General features: G+C 42.7%; 1 protein-coding gene across 21 annotated transcripts in view; it reads right to left on the bottom strand.

The window, feature by feature from the left end:
- NRCAM (neuronal cell adhesion molecule) overlaps positions 1 to 19,218 on the bottom strand; it is a 267,419-nt gene that overhangs the window by 55,103 nt on the left and 193,098 nt on the right. For 10 of the 21 annotated variants that reach the window (XM_059170771.1, XM_059170769.1, XM_059170785.1 and 7 more), the window contains 8 exons: positions 16,690 to 16,890; positions 14,567 to 14,584; positions 11,713 to 11,818; positions 9,396 to 9,592; positions 8,144 to 8,266; positions 4,500 to 4,670; positions 3,932 to 3,988; positions 2,011 to 2,122 (listed from right to left, as the gene is read on the bottom strand). In XM_059170771.1, coding sequence (XP_059026754.1) covers positions 2,011 to 2,122; positions 3,932 to 3,988; positions 4,500 to 4,670; positions 8,144 to 8,266; positions 9,396 to 9,592; positions 11,713 to 11,818; positions 14,567 to 14,584; positions 16,690 to 16,795 — 890 coding nt within the window. In that variant the 5' untranslated portion in view covers positions 16,796 to 16,890. The remainder of the gene's footprint in view (positions 1 to 2,010; positions 2,123 to 3,931; positions 3,989 to 4,499; positions 4,671 to 8,143; positions 8,267 to 9,395; positions 9,593 to 11,712; positions 11,819 to 14,566; positions 14,585 to 16,689; positions 16,891 to 19,218) is intronic. The other 11 variants (XM_059170780.1, XM_059170787.1, XM_059170775.1 and 8 more) reach the window with 3 other exon arrangements.

The following is a 19,218-nucleotide window of genomic DNA, read 5'->3' as shown; positions in this document are numbered from 1 at the left end:
TGGGAAGACAAAGACCAAAAAAAAAAAAAATATATATATATATGGCCTAAGAACCTCAGGAAGATCACAATATTTGTCCTTAGAAATTCAAACGGGGTTAATTGGTTGATTATCGAATTGCTTCTGGTTTGTGTAGCTGAATAGAAATAATTGAACATATTTCTTTGATGAAATACCTTCTAAAATGAAACCTGTTGGGAATATAAAAAGAGGTAGAAAATGTAAAATCATTTTCAAAAATGGAAGATATGAGACCAATGTGGTATCTGATACCATATTCCGGTGTTTCTTTTTAGTCAGATAGTCTGCACCTCACATGATCTGAAGGTGAGTGGATCATGGGGATAGAAGCATGAGGTCAAAATAAGCCATGGATTGTTCTGGAAGCCTGCATACTTCTCCACTGAGTAGTTATTAAGAATTAGAAATATTACGATTCTGTGAGTCTTACAGCTACAGGTCTGTAAATGATAGACTCCTCAATTTTATTTTTACACCATCCTGTGGTTTTAAAAAATTCTTTTGGAAGTTTAATGCAATTTCCAAATACCAACCATATTTTAATTTTTACATAAGAGACCCTTCAGGGGAAGGGGAATCATAAAATTGTGAGAATGGGTAACTCTGCTCCCCAAAGGTTGGAGGTTAGTAGATTAAACCACTTTCTAACACCATGATGTATGAAAATTGCAAGGGGTTGGGGGTTTGCTTTTAATTCTAATGGGAAAGATATATACTTAATATATCTTTAAAGGGGAACTTCGCTAGTTTCAGTTACTTGAACGGAGTAGTGTGTGCTGTGATTTCCTGACGGGACCAGCAGAGGCCTCCACGTGTCTCCTGCAGTAAAGCCATTCCTAGAAGTCAATTCTGGGAAGGAACTCGAAACTGTTGCATTGCCAGGTCAAGGACAGTGCAGCTCAGAACATGGGATCATAACAATGTTTCTGAGATTCCATGCAATGTTTCCAGCAAATGTGCCCACATCAATAGTACTTGCTCGGTGCCAGGGCTAAGAGGGGAAGATGTAGAAACTTGCTTCTGACGGGCACCTAACATAACGGTTGTCCTTGTATCTGAGCTACGCACAGATGAGTCATCTGCAAAGAAGCCAGGCTTGTGACCTGCCTAGAGGAAGGAGTGGAAGGGACAGGGTGTTCGTTCTGAGGCTAGACCGTAAGAGGCCTAGGAGGCGATGCATGTACTTTTGTTGTTCGGAGAATAAGCTGGGGCTAGACGGCTAGAGGGACAGGAGTCACTCAAGGCCAAGAGCTGTCGAGAAGCCCCCCAGAACCATGAACCCAGAGTGGAGCTTCCCAGCAGAGGCATGAGTAGGCTCACTCTAAAACGTCCCGCTCTAGCCTGTTACAGCAACTGCCCTGCGACCTGGGGCGAATGATTAACAATAAATAGCTATTGTTTTTAACCCGCTAAGTTTTGAGGTTGTTTGTTACATAACAGTAGTGAAATAAGACACCCTAATTGTAACCATAGCAACCACAAGGGGATTCTTGATACTTATTTCAAAAAGAAAGCTATTATATTAAGAGAATATTTCAATAATATGAGATACACATGGCTTATTTTTGAAAACAATTATCAAATTTTTCTTAATGCTTGTTGGAATTAGTATAAGACAATGACTGTTGCTGTGACATCAATGCCTTTCTATGGACCCACTAGGTTTTTGTAAGAAATGCTACAGAACCTGCAAAGACAAACAAACAAAACAAACAAAAAGAAATGCACACTAAGACAGAAAGCGCAGGGGTGCCTGGGTCTGCCTTCAGGCACGGGGTCCTGGGGGTCCTGAGATTGGGATCAAGTCCCCAGGTTGGCCTCCCTGCTCAGCAAGGAGTCTGCTTCTCCCTCTCCCCTCCCCCACCTACCCCTCCCCTCCCCTGCCCATAGGCTCATGCTCTCTTCTGCTGCTCCCTGCATCTCAAATTAATTAATTAATTAATAATTAAATAAAATATTTTTAAAAAAAGACAGGAAGTGGGAACTCACAGTCCCTCTGCAATGCATTCCAGTGAAAGGACATTCCCTCTTAATTCTTCCTTGTGACTGGCATTGCCTTCTGGAGTTAAAAAGGTTGGTGGCCTCTCTCTATTTGATTTTGCTGCAAACAATAAAATCATATGGATTAAAAGTTATGCATATGTATTTCTCAAAACACGGTTCACTGCCTAAAAATCGAATCCTTTTCAAAACTACTAAACACTGAAATTAAACTGCACATCCACACTCTCTGCCTAATAAACATTGCTCACTGAGCTGGGAACAGAAACGATGTTGGTTACGTAACCATTAACATGAAGGACTATTTCACTCTTGTACATTCCCTTAATATGGGTTAGGTTTTTATGAATTTTTGGTGCGTTGGCAAATTTTCAAAATGTAGACATAGAGAGGAAAGTCACATTATCAAACTATCCATCCCTTACAATTAGTGCTCGGGTCAAAGAGAAAATTAACTATATTGCGGAAGATGTTAGATTTTTCTGGAAGCTGGGACTATGGAAGGGGTAGTTTGGTTTACACTAGGGACAACATCATAGCCCATTTCACTGACTAATCATGAACATAAATCTGTAATGGATGTCTAAGTATCAAGACCCCCAAACTGCAAGGTTTATGGAAAACAAAACTAGCAAGTCTGGCAAATTGTGTGCCATACATTAAGAATAATGAATAGTAAAGAAATGAAGGAACTTGGTTTCCTCAATGAAAAAATAAAGAGGCCTCAAGTCGGATATCTCAGGAAGCCCACAAAGGCCATCTTCGGTTTCATGGAAACCTCATTTAAATGTGGCCTTATCTTCTAATGGCCTCTCAGAAAACTGTGAAGTAGGAATATACCATCTTAAGGTTCTACTGCCCTTTACAGTTTTCAACCTTTAAATGCATTATCTTGTTGATGCTCACCAAAAGTGAGTGAAAAGGTAATATATGAATTGTTCTCATTCCTTAGAAGAAGAAGGAAAAAAACCTGGATACCAGGGAAGGTTTACTTGAGAGAAATGAGGATTTTCTTAAGACTTTAGAAATTGTGGAAGAAACCTTACCTCCCTGAAATCACTTTGGCAATGGTTTTGAGACCCATCATTTTCAGGATATATTAAAATAAAATAACAAGGCAGAAGTTGTGGTTTGCCTACTTTGATCATTGATGGCATCTTAATGTCTTTTTTACTTTATATCTCAAGGGTAAAAAAGTAATACCGCAAATATTCTGCCTTAGAGATCATTAAGAGAACCCCCATACTAGAAACCACAATTTTCACTAACAGACTCTAGACCTGACAGTCACATTTCCCTTAAGGAAATCGAATTCTTCTTTTTTTTTTTTTTTTTTTAATAAGACTGAAGTTAAATGCTCTATATTTAAAAAGGTTATTTCCATTGAAGAGAGTGATTTGGTTTTGATCAAAACTACAAGAAATGCTATTGCTAATTATATGACACTGATAATGTCATGTGAGAACAGATGGGAAATGTGATGATTTACTATCAAAATCCACTTGATGTTAGTTGCTAACGATTACTAAGACTGACGAGTTAGTATTCTAGCAGGCTAATGCCCCCTTTTTTGGTTAATGAGAAAAGTTTGTGAACAAGACAAAAAAATGAAAAATATAATTCTAAACTTACATGAAAGCTCCCCACCCCCAGATCATGGAAAATGGTGCTTCACATGAAAACAGTGATAATAATTTTTATTATTATACATACAACGTGCAGCATGTTTTAGTGACATGACATAAGCGTGTAGCTAAGTTTCGTAGAAAACACACATTTGTTCTAGTGGTATTAAACACGGAACTAGGACTCTCATGGAGAAACTGGGTTTAATAGCTATGGAGGTGGAGTTAGTGAACTGATTCTACGATGAGAGAGAGGAGTACCAGTTGCAGTCACCAGAACTCACCACTATAAAACTCAGAGTCATTCAAATTAGCAGCTATGGTGTCATTCAGTTCATCCACTGAAATAAACAGAATATGATGAAGAATGCAAAAAGCAGGGGAGCAGGTACTACAAAAAAGTCTCGGGCAACAAAAGTAAATGTATACAGCCATGCTGACCAGGTGCCATCCCTACCAAGGAAACACAGGTTTTTACATCGTTCATGACTCACTGATTGATAACGTCCCTCAGCCACCCCAGCCAGTAATACAGGGACACGGAACTGAAGCTGTGGGACTGACTGCTAAGTCCAGGCACGCTGGGGCAGAATACACACGCAGATGCTCCAGGGACCAAGGAGACTCCGAAAGTTATTGTAGAAATAGCAACGGTGATATCAGCAAAGAATATACAATACAGTATCTGGGTTACATGTGCTTTTATCTGGTAACACGTCAGTAGCTAGTCACGGGCACTTTCCTGATCAATGAACCCGTGTAGTTCAACGTCAGTGGTGTTTACTAGTTAATATATTTTAGGCACACTTGGAAACATCATTGAAAGAGAGAGTCAGGAGGCCAAGCTCTTACCTGAAATCACTTTCACGGAAATAGGTTGCTTCTGCTGTATGGTTTGAGTGTGATTAAATCTGGCGTAGCAGATATAGTCCTCGCGCGTGTCCTCTGGGAGTACATTGGAGAAGTAAAGGTCTCCGTTCAGACCCTGAGAAACCCTCTCACTTTGTGGAAGTCTCTGAAAGGCTGGAGAAAGGCAGAGAGATATCCAGATGATTCTATCCCAAAGCTCTCCCAATAACTACTCATAGTTTGGTGAACTTTCCTGGAATTTTTTTTCCCCTATAAAGCTCTTCGAGTAAAAGCAAGTTATTGCAGAAACAACAGCAGAACACAGGAAAAGTCCAAATGTGCCTGCCAGAGCCCAATTTCTCTGGAGTGAGGGCAAAGAGGAGACTAGAATCATGCAGTCAAGTATTGTATGAAGCAAGTGTAGACCAAAAAAAAAAAAAAAAAAAAAAAAGTTTTACAAATGAGTTTGCAGGACTTTTCCTAATATTTAATATTAACTGTTAAACACATGTACACACGTATCTTAGAAAATGCATTTAAAAAGCTTGTAAGGATGTGAAGTTGGCTTGCCTCCACGTGCTCGGTCAGACGCCAGATACTGTGAGAGCATCTAAGCCTGAGCTCGCCCCGCGCGAGGCGCCCGGCATCCCAGACTCCCTCCCTGCCTGAGTCCCTGACCTCACTGAGGAATCCGGGAGCACAGGGCAGGGGGAGGGGGCGCGGCATTCACAACAGTGTGTGATGACGTTGGAATGTTGCAGATGAGCCCCTCAGAGGCCCCCCAGCCGAGCCTCCAGCCCCCCCGCCCCTCCATGAGTCTTTTCTTTCCTTCTACCATATGAGGTATGTTTACTTGTCCTGGGTGTGCTTTATTGCCTGTCTCCTTGCACTGGGAATTTAGGTTGCAGGATGATAGAGACAGTCTGTTGTAGCCTTGAACCCTCGCGGGGCCCTTGCCAGGGGCTCCGTGATTAAATGAAATGAAAGTCAGCACTCTGACTTTCCACGTTCATGTTCATGCCTCACAGTTTACTTCCCCTCGGGTCCAGTTAAGGACTGCCAAGCCTCGGGCGCTGAAGGAAGACTTTCTAAGTGGACGGAGGACTTGGGGAGGCGAGGCCACGGACCTGTGCAGGAATTTGCACCTGGAGAGTTAACACGCATTGTTTGAAGCTTCTGACTCAGTTCCTGGAGCCCTAACTGAGCATTCGGTGCCTCTGAAGCGAGAGAACCAGGAAACCTGCACTTTCCAGCAGCCTTGGGGCTAGGTATTCTGTCTTCTGGAGGATTCTCCAGTCTGTCAAGCAGGGCGCTCCTCCTGCAAAAGGTGCTCCATCTAACATCACACAAAATGCTAATTAGGGTCGAAAGGCTGCAGCTTCTTGGGGGGCAGAGAAATGTGGAGGCAAAGCCTGAAAGAATGCAGGTTACCGCGTGAGCTGAGTTCTTGGCCAAGATGGGGGTGTGGTTGGTGGTTGTAAATTCATGATTATAAGCCAGGAATGCCTAGGGAAAGTGTTGTTTTAAGAATAACTCAGGAGGGGTGCCCGGGTGGCTCAGTCAGTTAAGCGTCCGGCTCTTGATTTCAGCTCAACTCTTGATCTCAGAGTCGTGAGTTTGAGCCCCACTTTGGGCTCCATGCTGGGTTTGGAACCTGCTTGGGATTCTCTCTCCCTCTCCATTTGCTCCTCCTCCTCGCCCCTGCTCCTACCCCCTCTCTCTCTGTCTCTCAAAAAAACCCATAAACAAAAAAAAACAAAAGAACCCACTATATATATATATATATATATATATATATATATAGTGGGTTCTTTTGTTTTTTTTTGTTTATGTATATATATATACATAAACTCAGGAAAATAATGTACATTTATTTAATGAATATGAAGAGTTAAAGATAAGCATTCACTGATTCTCTTCTGATTCCCGTGTTGTATTTTATTATTGATTGGTGTTGGTAAGTCGAGTTAAAGGAAATGAGACTTTAAGGAGGTGGTAACACTTCACCCCCTGAGTTCTTGGTCTTACATTTGGGAAAAAAATGTACACAGGCAGGGAAGAACTTGATAATGTCACCCTGTGAGAAGAAGGCTATACAAATCTGAAATTTTTTCCATATTCCAGATGCAATTTCATTTGAAAGGTCCAGATGCTTTGCCAACAGCCTAAAATGTAGGTTCATGACATAGCCCGGAAGTGCAGCATGGAAAACAAAGTCACATACTCAGATGATTCTGAAACTTCACATGTATTCGTCTATTTACTAAGTGAAAAGGTCATCGTTTCTGAGTAAGAACCAGGGACCGAACACAGCCTCGTTTGGGCAGTGACATTTGGATACACCTCTCATTTACATCTGACTCATTATGTATTCTTTCAAAATCTGTTCGAAAGCTTGTTATGCATTCAAGGGAAAATATGTCTGCTCATTGATTCATTTATATATTTATTTTTCATTTCTTTGTGATATTTTCTCCGAATATTTTTCCATATAAGAGTCACAAATGGAAATGAAATATTCCAGCTAAATTTTCTCTTTAGAAATGTGAATAGTCTATGAATTCAGGGGAAATCATGTCACTGAGAATAGACTGTGTTGCCTACAAATATTTTCCATTCATCCCCACCATTCCACCTAAAAGACTCTTGTCAAGGTCAACAGTGATCCCGATGTTGTCAAACTGAATAGTGGTTTTCGGTCAGATCACAATTTATCTGATCTTTTGAAACAGCTGATCAAAAGGTCTGTCTTCTGGACACTTGGCTTCACCTTACCCCAACGACACGGCTCTGTCTCTGCTCTCTTCCTCCCTTAGGGATGGCTCCTTCTCATCTGCTTTGCTGGTCTCTCCCTAAGTCCCTCTGGGGGGCTCCTGGTCTCCACACCACAGGCTTTGACCTCCCCCCGCCCCCAGTGCTTTCCCCCAGCCCCAGCTCTAGGATCACCTCTGCACTACCATGCCAGCTTTGCTGACCTCTGCCTTCCAACTCCTTCCGGGCTTCTCCTCATGGCTGTTCTACAGGCTTCTCACCTCCGCAACCCTCATTTCTTGGTCCCCAAGCAGAACCCCATGTCACCTCTAAGGGAGCATGCTAACCTATTAGCACAGGAGGTTCTGGAGGGGAGGAAAGGCAGCACCACACAGTTCCCTTAAGGACAGGGCTGGGGTAGACAGATGTGAGATGACCTAATGGATGACTTCATTCTCTGTGCCTCGGTTTCCTCCTCTAAAATGTGGAACGATGACAAGATGCTGGACATCGCTAGGAAATGCAAATGGAAACCACAGGTTTAACGACCTCTAAATCTAAAACAAACAAACAGAAGAGGACAGACACGGATATAGGAAACGAATTGCTGGTTATCAGAATTGAGGAGGCTCACTGCATAGAATATGAGCTCGGTGGAAGCAGGAAATCTGGTTTCTTTAGGTGCCTGGTATATAGTAGGTGCTCAAGAAAATCATGTTGCTTATTTCATGACACATTATTTATTTCAGTGAGCATTTCTTTCTTTTGAGCATCTCTAAAACATCTTTCAAATATTTTATGAATCATGGGAGGTAATATAGGATCTTATAATCATAAGAATCTTGAAGTAATCATAAGTATCTTGAAGACAGAAAATTCATATTTTTAAAACTTACAATTATCCATCCAGAATATTATAGGTGGTGGTAGTCCAAGCGGGGGTCTGCAAGGAAGGATTAGAGACTGGCCATTTCGAAGTGTTATTGGCTCAAGTTTTTCTTTGGTCCACAACGGTGACCCTATGATATAAAGTAATAACTTCTAAGTTATTTCTGCATTGGACAATAAAAAGAGCACAGAAAGGAAGACAAGATAAACTTTGGGGGTGAAGAGTAACTCTGGGTTCATGTACATTAAGAAAACAAGAAAATAATTTTAAAATCCAAGGTTAAAGGTAAAAAAAAGTGATGATTTTCATTCACTGCCATTAATAGTATAAATGCTGTCTCAGCAATTCCATGTCTTTTTAAAAAAAATCTGGATTATTAAATACATTGTTAAGAAGATAGGTAATTTCACTACAAACGTGTTCTTCATGAAAGAATGAAAAGCACTAGGTGTCAAAAAGTTTGTTTAAACAAATAATTGTACACCCACACTTTAGAGTGTATACACTATTATATATTAAGAAGCATATACTTATGCAGAAGATTGATATGAGAATATAGATGATATGTAGATAAGTCAGAAAAGGTTAAAAAATAGTACTTCAGAATGAGCTTGGCTGGCACACATATGTGCCTATCTGCCTAGAGAAGGTGGAAAGATCGGTGGTTACTTGATCAAGTGGAAAGAGTCATGAGTACCTTTTTCAATAACTTTTTTGTAATTTGTAATTTTTTCCCAAGAATGAACACAGGTAAGAATGAGTTTTTGAAAGGACCAGAACTGCAAATGGCTACTGTTCTTTAAATATAAGCTCTTTAAATATAAGCTGTTGAGAGAACGGGGGTAGTGACTTCTGCAAAAAAAACCACTGAGCTGCAGGTAGTAAGGTCCCTGTATTTCCAGGGAAACAAAAATGTTAATTACCCACTATCCATTTCATACTGAATTTATTTCCATCGGGCTGTCGGAAGTTCGCTCATACATGAGATACATGAGAAATTAATCATTTAATCAATTCGGGGAAGATGTGCTTTTCTTACTCCCAGTGTTTTATTCTGGACTTGCATAAAAGACAGACAGGGTTGGCACAGCACTCAGGGTACAGTGGAAAGGAGCAAGAATTTTTAGGCACAACGAAATGACAGCACTGGAGGCAATGGCATTGACTTCTTGTAATACTATGGAGATCAGCTCACAGACATTGAGTCTTAGAGCCAACCTTAAAAATTGGGTCCAGTTTGGTGGACGAGTCCCACTTACTGGATGGTCGGACAACGATATTATTAGAAATTGCTGCTCCGCGCTCATTCCGGGCTGTGCACTGATAGACCCCTTCGTAGGTCTCCGCCTTCCCTTCACTCATGATGTTGATCGTGAGGGTTCCTGAGCCTGGCTTCATGGTGACAAGAGGGTCCTTTTCTATGTCAAAATGCGTCCCATTGCGGGTCCAGGAGAAGCTGCCCAACACATAAAGGATTAAGCTTGTTAACAGTCCAGAAAGATAGCGTTACATCCTTTTTCACAAATTCCTAGCCGCTTTGTAGGTTTCTAGAAGTAAGGATTACAATTTAAAGATTTTATTTCTATATTTATTTATTTATATATTTATTTATTTAACAGAGAGAGAGAAGGCAGAGAGAGGGGGAAGCAGGCTCCCTGCTGAGCAGAGAGCCCAATGCGGGGCTCGATCCCAGGACCCTGAGATCATGACCTGAGCTGAAGGCTGAGGCTTAACCCACTGAACCACCCAGACGCCCCAAGGATTATATTTTAATACGCAGTGAAAGAACATCAGGCTCTAGACTGACAAAAATGTTTCATTGAATCGGGACTTAGAATAAAGGGCCGGCCGTACAGTTTAAGGCACATATCTTCATTTAGAATGAGCCGGAATCTGTCTCAAGGAAATTGGGCACACAAATTGGCTGTCATTTTTCAAAGAAAACACAGAAAGTAGGTCTCTGAGGCATGTTCTCTTAGAGCTTTATTAGCATTTTTATTGTAAACTGCACTGTTCACAGAGTTGATAACCTGTCAATAAAATTTTGCCTTGGGCTGAAATGTGACCAGAAAGGCCTTCCCAGGTACATGTGTGCATCTGAAACGGATCTGACTGGTTTCAAGTTACCAAAATGCAAAGTTGGGGTGAGGCGGTGAGAATGAGTTCAGTGGGGTTTTAAATGTTGGCTGTTAAAAGTGGTAATTCTCTCTAATACACATTCTGAGAAATTTCAATTCTAGGGCAGAAGGACTTTGTAAATTCCTCCGGAAGTATTTCAAATGGTCAGCTGCAATTCTTTTTCCTTTTATTTATAGAAAAGATTGCCTTGTACAGAAGTCGTGGCGCTCGTGTAATTAAATACTTTATAACTAGTCATAAATCAACCGTGGCCACGCTCACACGGAACCACGAAGCTCCGGACCTCACTGTGTTTTGCAGGCCCACTGGGATTTCCCTTCCCACTGCTTACCCTTAGGGCAGTCGTGGTCCCATCATCTCAGGGTGGGAGGGGGTGCGAAGTGGGAGCTATGGATGGAGAGGGGGTAGAGGCCAGGGATGCTGGTAAATATCCCCATTCCCATAACAAAAAAACGATCTGGCCCCAAATAATAATACTGCCCTGTAGAGAGTGGAGGCAAGTGGCATGTCAGTGTGAGCCCGAACGGGGACTCCATGAAATGACAACATCTTCGGGCTTGCGTGCTAGAGGTTCCTAACAATATGGCAGAACATACTTTTTTTTTTTTTTTTTTTTTTAAAGACTGTATTTATTTGACAGGGAGAGACACAAAAAGAGAGGAAACACAAGCGGGGGAGAGGGAGAAGCAGGCTTCCCGCCGAACAGGGAGCCCGACATGGGGCTCCATCTCAGCACCCTCATGACATGAGCTGAAGGCAGCCGCTTAATGATTGAGCCACCCAGGCACCCCCAAAATCCACATTACGTTTTAATAATAATAACCCAACTCTCCAAACTCCCCATACATAACCGCAGGTGACAGAGCATCTGATGGTCAGCTTCGGGACTGGACTACTGGAGGAGCACTGTAGGCGTCAGTTTCCCATCTGTAACACCTGCTGGTTGGACCAGATAACCTTCCATGTCTCTCCCACCCCTGAAACGCTGCGCAGGGCTCATGCCAAGATCTGTACGGAGACTCTGAGTACTGAGCCCTGCCAAGGCTGAAAACCCACTCTCGACTATTTTATAGACTTCTACTGGGCAAGGACGGATCTGGGAAGCCATCGATCAAATTCAGCTTCTTCATTTTACAGAAGAAGAAACTGAGGCCCAGAGAAAATAGGTTGGCCCACGCCAGAAGGGCAGTAGGGCCCTTAGAAGGCTTTCTTCCACATCTCCCTATAATTTTGGAGCGTTTTGCGGAAGGGGGTGTGTGAGTACAGAAATGCAATTATCTGGGTGTCCAAGAGGAACAATCTGACTCCCATTCATCAGAAAGACAAAACGAAAGAACTGATACATGATACTTCAGAGACAGGCAGGACTTGAAATTGACTTAATATTAACCCCGATGTTTATGTTCGGTTCCATAACAGAGCAGAACGCACACCCACCTTGGAGGAGGTTTCCCTTTGGCCTCACACTGGATTACGATATTCTCTCGAGGGTCAATAATGTAATCTTTTGGAGACTGCTGAGTAATGGTTGGAGGCTGTACCACTTAATTGTAGAAAGAAGAACAATGTAAAGAAGTCATTTAAGATCATAATAAAAATCACTCTTTCCATGTCAAAATCGCTTGCCCTAGACTAACGATGCTCCAAATGTTTTTAGCAATCTCTACGGTGGCAGCACATACGTTACTAGATTTTTAACTAAAAGTCTCCTAAAACTTTGAAGTCAAGGCACAACTTCCCTTTGGTAAGTTTATAGGGATTTGCAGAGCACTACAAGTTCGGGAAGATAATTACCAACACAAGTTTAATATGAAGACCATGTCTCTTCTGATGTAACAATGAGAAATTCTTGTGAATTTTTTGGGTTCCAGTGATGCTTTTCAATAACATTTCAGTTATGAGGTAAACGGGCACTTCTTAAGAAAGACTAACTGACTTATAGTTCATTAGTGTGTTAATGTAATATATGTTGGGAACAAATCAATTTGAGAAGTTAGTGTTAAAAATATGGGTAAATTAGAGACTTGGCAGTCTTATTAGAGCCAGGAAGTAGGTGGCTACAAGCAACAAAGATAAAACAGTCTCATTTAGAAGATCAGTGGCACTGGGAAGTGCTTGGTTACAGAAGACATTTCTGTTTTGCTCTTCAAAGTGCTATCTGATCATTTATTTTCATATCCTATGGGGAAATCGCTCTGACCCAGAACAATTTAGTCCGAAGGAAGCTGGTTTATGGACATCCAGTGTTCAAGCCACTCAAAGATCACCATGTCCTTCTTGTGAAACCAGAATCACAGAATGTTAGAACAGGAACTGGAGAAACCATCCACTTCCACTTCTGTTGTTGCCCAGGGCAGTTAAATGGCCTGAGGAAGAAGACACAAGCAGAGATCCAAACTCTCCCAGTAGAAGCCACTGCCCTGTACAACTCCAGAGAGAGCTGTTCACACAGATGAGGGGTTCTCGACCTAGGGTCCCCTCAGAGGACATCAGGCCATTTCTTGAGACAATGCTCGTTGTCACCCCTGGGGCCAGAGGTGGTAGTGGCATCTGCTGGGCAGAGGCCAGAGATGCTGCTAAACATCTTACAGGACAGCCCTCCCCCTTGCCTCCACAAAGACTTATCTAGATCGTTTAAGCTTTTCATATTCTGGCTTTTCTCTTTCTACCCAGGCTCTGTGCTTCGTGAAACCTCCTTCACGGGCCAACCAAGCATTTGCCAAAGCTTACTACTAATTGCCTTCTCTGCTCTTGTCTTTCTTTACTGTGATTAGCAGTTGCCAGGGTTAAATTTATCATTTCCATGTCTGGTGTCCTATGAAGCAGCCAACATGGTTCTCTTCTCTTGTCTGGCCTCCAGTCTTCTTGCTGTGCCCTACAATGGACACTGAAATGTGGGCTCTGGCTATCCGAATAACAGATAAAGCCCAGATCAAAAGCAGAGCTTGTTCCTGTCATCATTTATTATGAACCTAATAACTGCTGGATACTCACCAGTACCAATTTCCCTTCCCTTTAGCGAGAGTCAACCCCATCTCAGTTCCCCGTGCCAGGTAGCACCTTGGGCTGGAGGGGTCAAAAACTTCTGATTCCTTCTTACCAGTTGTGAGACTCCCAGCAAGCTTCTTACCTTCTGTAAGCCTCACTTTCCTTAGAGGGAAAATGGGGCTTAAAATTGGTATCTACCTCCTAGGGTCACTGGAAGGAGGAAGTAAAAGAATCTGGGTAAAATTCTTAGTACATGCCACAACCGTAATGGTTCAGTGTGAGCTCTGCACAAATTCTTGTCATAATCATTTTTATTTGGACCAGCTTCATCTTTGAGTGGTTTTTTACGCTCTGGGAGCATAGAGTTTGGGATGATGGAATGAAGGCTGGAATTTCATATCCTAACAGTAGACACCTAGGTGGCAGATGGGGGCAGGGACTGTGAGGAGGGCCTCAATCCAATTCCTTGTATTTTTTTGCGAGTGACAGAGGTGCGAGTCTGGTGGCTTCAAACCCAGCACTTCTGTTCACACGTCTGCCGCAGCGCTGGTTAGGTGGCCCCCTCCCCCAACTGTCAGGAGTCTAAGGTCTGTAAGGACCTCTTTGAACAGTGCTTAGGTCACCTGACAACTAACAAACACTTTATAGGAAGAAAGCTGATTTTATGTGATTTTCCTGGTTAATCCAATCTCACAGGATTTTTTCAAATGCCCGAAGAATCGAGGTAGATTCTAGGAGCTGCCCAACTGCAGAAGTTTTTGCTTAGAAACGAGTTACGTGGGGAACGTTTAATTGTCTGTTGCACACTGCAAAACAATATTCAGATCCACGGGGCTGTTGCATTGCTGGGACGTGAGCCTACACGGTCCAGAAGAAGTATGGTGAGGCACAGCGCGGCTGACATGGGTGAGACGTCGGCTCACGCTCGCCTTCGGAAAGATAGCGGAAGACACACCTCGAGGTCAGTGAGCATTTCATGGCATTTAGACCCAGACAGCCATTTTCTTTAAATTTTGTGAATTTTCTCATTGAGTTACATCAGATGCGAATAAAGCTTGGAAGTTAGTCAAGCGGCATAGCGGTAAAAGAAAGAGTAACACCGGAGTCTTCGGAATTCATGCAAGGCATCTATTAAACTTGCTTCTTGGTATTTAAATGCAATGTTTAGCCAGAGGAAATGCACATGCTCAAAAAGACGTTAGGCACGACCCCTAAAGCTGTGCGTTCCATTCACAGTATTAATTCAAAAACAAAGACACGGTCAAGTGCTCACACTGCCGAGTAATTATGGAAAGACACTTACAGTCTTCAAGAAGTTTTGCTTTTTCCCCATCAATATCAGCAGGTGAGTGGGCAAACGGGATTAAAGAAAACCAGATGTTAGTACTGAGAACGTGAGAACGCTGGAGATCAAAGGGGCATCTTTGTCTATTTGGTCTGACCTAAAAAACCAGGACAGTGAATGTGGAAGTCATGAGGTTGTAAAAGAAAGACGCTCCCACTAATGGTTTTGTTTACTCCTGCATCAGCTATCCTGCATAAACATATGGAAGAACAAAAGGAAGGCTTTCGGGGGGAAAAAAAAATTCTTCCAGGACTAGGAATGGCTAATTCCATTCCATACATGTGCTGGACAAGTAATTATGTTCAATTTGAAAAATAGCTGAAATCTACAATTAATCTGAGTTGTCACATACTGTGTCGTGTCTGATCCTATTATCCCAGACATCACTAGGCCCCCGGTAATGATACCTAACAATGGGACATCACCACAGTGCCGGGGCTCCATCAGAGCCAAATGCAACACTGGTTTAAGGTTTTTACATTTCTGTGGTTCATCTGCAAGTCAGTAATTGAACTTTTCGGCCGTTAGCCTACTTCTGCTTCAGAATTCCTCCTCACCCAGGGGTTGCTGGTAGGGGCACCAAGGAGCAGCTCAGATGGACGGGGTGTTTAAGGAATAGGGGCGGGGAAGAAATTACATTAGCATGCAATTCAAATGATTGTGCCCTGCTGCCTGTCATTATTACTTGTAAAGGTTAATGCAGGAGCGCCTGGGTTGTCCGTGACTTTCTTTTCATCATGGTTATGCCTCTTCTCCATTAGCAGCAATAATTGAGTTAGCCGTAGGTGACTGCTTCCCCCTGATTGTTAGATTGAGCCGTCAGATTAAGGGAGAATATATTTAACACAAGAGAGAACAAAAGCCCATTTCTCTCAAGTGCTTTTGTCTCTCTTCTGTAATCTGCTGGGGCAGATGCTTACTTGGGCATTCCAACTCCAACGGGCTGGTTGCATACATTTTTTTTCTAATTGAAATTAAGGACAATGAATATTTTTTGAAAGGAAGTAAAATGTTGCATTTTATGGTCCTTTAGACTGTAGATGCACAGCAAAGGAAGTCACCCGAGAGTGGGGTAACCACATCTTTTCTTAATGTCTTCCCACTGGGACTTGCAACCTTCTTTGGCAAAATTGACATCCCCAACAATTGAATAGCCCCAGGAAAGTGCTATCTTCCTTGCACCTTGGAAAGCTTGCCAAACAGATGTTCTATTCAGGAAGCTAATGGATTTAAAGAGGTCAGGCAGATCCAAGAATAAAGGATGAATCTGGATTACAGTCATTGTCCAAATCTGAAATTCTGCTTTCCACTGCAAGAGAAGCGACCCGTCGGAACCCAGCATTCTCTTTCTTTCTCACCACCAGGCCACCCAGGGCAGACGGAGTGCAGCATTATCATTCCTGTTAGTAAGAGGGGTGGGCCCTGATACAGTAGCGGTTGCTCGTTCCATTTTAAACAGTGTTTTTTTAAACCAAAGATCTTTCTCTAGGCTTTACTAAGATACATGTCCTAGATCCAGACATATGTGTCAAGTGAATTTTGCCCTGTTGAAATCAAGAGAGATGAATTATGGGCAGTCTGGGGCTACGGAGGGGAGTGGGGTTGGTTGAGAAACCATCCCCCAATCTTTCCAGAGCATTCTGAGCACGTGAGGGGGATGGGGTGGGGGGTGGTGTAGAGTAGTGGGGAGGGGACAAGTGGGAAGTCTCCATGACTGTTTCAAAGTGATTCATACAGTTTTCTTGCAGGACCCCTTCTATCCAGAGTCACCCGTTGGGAGGATCAGGGGAGCCCACTGTTTGCTCCTTCTCCACTGCCCCCCACCCTGTGGTACACAAAAGGCACCTGAGTAGGAAAAAAGATAATGACAGGGAGGGGACAATGGTCTGACCGGTTCAATGGCCATTTCTGTGGCGAGACTCTTTGGAAACAGCAGGTGCTGTAGGTAAAAGCCAAATTAATTGTGATGAGTTTTCCCGCATCACACAGACACCTTCTCCATTCACGCAGCTCACAGGGAGGGGAACCGCTGGGGCGGCTTTGACTCCCGGGCGCAACAGCTCTACAACGTTAATACTTACAATCAAGAGGAACGTCCAGCGCCCTCACCAGCTGGCACAGGAGGAGAAGCAGGGGTGCCCTGCCTGCAGGTAAGCGCTTCTTCCTCGGCATTATTTCAAGCTGCATTAGCTGAGCTCCTGCGGAGACCCACAAACTGAATTTCCTTTTCTTCTTTCGCAAAAGATCTGCGTGCAACGTTTAAATAGTTTTCATGCAGGGAACTGAAAAAGGAGAGAGTAAGAATTATAGCGTATTAAAAAGAAGGAAATGAGAGGAAGTCCGCTGCCCGGAAAATCAGTTCTCTATTATACATGAACTCTAAAACGGAGCTAACTTTTTAAATATTTAAGTCTCAGGACTGGAATAATCATTTATTCATAAATCAGCTAAAATCAGGTCAGAAGTATTTGTAGGGATGTCAAGCAAAATCTGTCCATACTGCCATCCTTACGGTTTTCCCATTTTAAATATCGGTATCTATGCCAGAGGCTACCATGTCATTCCCAACAGGAAAAACTTGGCATATAAATGGATTAGAGGGGCGCCTGGGTGGCTCAGTGGGTTAAAGCCTCTGCCTTCGGCTCAGGTCATGATCCCAGGGTCCTGGGATCGAGTCTCACATCCGGCTCTCTGCTCAGTGGGGAGCCTGCTTCCCTTCCTCTCTCTCTCTCTGCCTGCCTCTCTGCCTACTTGTGATCTCTCTCTCTCTCAAATAAATAAATAAAATCTTAAAAAAAAAAATAAATGGATTAGAAAGTGTGAGTTTAGAGAAAGCCTAATGGCTTCTCCATACTAGAGACTGTCTTTGGGAAAGTCCAAGGCACTGTTGCACATTTGCTTCAAACCCCAAACACTGATTTACCAGCGGAACCACCAACAATGAAGGCCTCTCCTATCTCTTACTTAGACCAGGAGAGCAGACGTGCTGGGGCGCCCAGCTCTGGGCTTTTCTTACCAGTCACCCTCCGGAACAGTGGGCTCTATCAAATAAAATTCAGTATATCTTTAAACAGATAATAGAAAAACTTCAGTGATCTGGCCTCAATTTATCCTACAACCTTATCCCCTCCTATTTGCATTAAGCTATTTTTCGGTTTGCTGGTCTGTTTCTGCTTCTCTCTCTTGGGTCAGGCCTTCAAAATGCCCTGAGCTCTCCCACCTGCATGCTTTTGTCTCCTCGGTTCCTTTTACCTGGAATGCCCTCTCCACCGTATTTCCTTATCAAAGTCTAATTTATTTCTTTATAGATCAGTTTAAAGGGAAACACTAGCCGACCAATCAAACTAGAAGTCCTTTCACCCTCCCCCTAAGAGTTCCAAAATTCCTAGTTTTAATCATGATTTATATAGATAGATAGATAGATAGATAGATACAGAGAAAAATAGATTTTTTTTCTTTTTTGGGGTATGCATAGTCTCTCCCCTACTCCTTCAGGCGAGGTGATGTCTCTCCAATTTATGTATCCCTCTCGTAACACTAATGTAGTTTGCCCCACACAGAAGAGGATCAGCACAAACCAACTGTAGGCCTCTGTCCCATGGCCACCTCCTCCCTGGAAGGAAGCGTCTAATCATGACTTCTCATTTATGAAGACAGGTGGGGGTGACCGGTGGCTCTCTCGAGAGGACAGAGGGTGCCTCCTACAGCTTAATTACTGAATGATTTGTGTGATTTTTATTATTTGTACAATTGAGTAGTTTGATAATATCCATCTTTCCCACTAAGTTGAAAGCCTCCTAAGGGCAGGGACAGTGGTCTTTACTGTTCAATGTTTATTTTTTTCCCCAGAGGCCATCGCAGTGCCTGGCACACTGTAGGCTGTATGTAAATATTTATAGGAGAAAAAAAAGAAGAAGAAAGGGGGAATGCGAAAAGAAATGGAGGTTTGAGATTATTGAAGACAAGGCTCTATTCAGATAGGCTGTCTGAGTACAGTCTACCTAAAGTTGTGTTTATATTTTACTACTGGATTTGAAAACCAAACCCTTGTCTATATGGTCAAATTAGCTATCATATCATGTCTGTGTGTGGAAGAGAGCTTACATGTTTAAAAGGAAAGCGGAACAATGCTAATAAGGTGTTTTGCTAGCAACTGAGGTTCTGATTTGAACCTGATGACAACTACAGTTGGGACACTTCTTGGTAAACAAATACAAGAAAAAGGACTAACATTAGGCTAAACATAGACATTACACGTACATAAATATTGTTTTCTGAATGAAACCATGTTTTGTGGTTTTGCTTAAGATCCAAGAAATTTGTGTTTCCACATTACAATATATATAAAGCAATCATGTCCATTACAATTTCGAGAGGCTGATACAGAAGCTCATCTAACTATCTCTTAAAAAACAAAAGATTTTGTTTGTTTATTTGTCAGAGAGAGAACACAAGTAGGGGGGAGCAGCAGGCAGAGGGAGAAGCAGGCTCCCTGCTGAGCAGGAAGCCCTGATGCAGGACTCCATCCCAGGACCTCGAGACCATGGAATGAGCTGAAGGCAGACGCTTCACCCACTGAGCCACCCTGGCATCCCTCATCTAACTATTTC

The sequence above is a fragment of the Mustela lutreola genome, chromosome 4 (genome assembly GCF_030435805.1).
Source record: "Mustela lutreola isolate mMusLut2 chromosome 4, mMusLut2.pri, whole genome shotgun sequence".
Taxonomy (NCBI): Eukaryota; Metazoa; Chordata; class Mammalia; order Carnivora; family Mustelidae; genus Mustela; species Mustela lutreola.
Note: the sequence above shows the minus strand (reverse complement) of the source record. Positions and strands in the feature narration are given on the sequence as shown.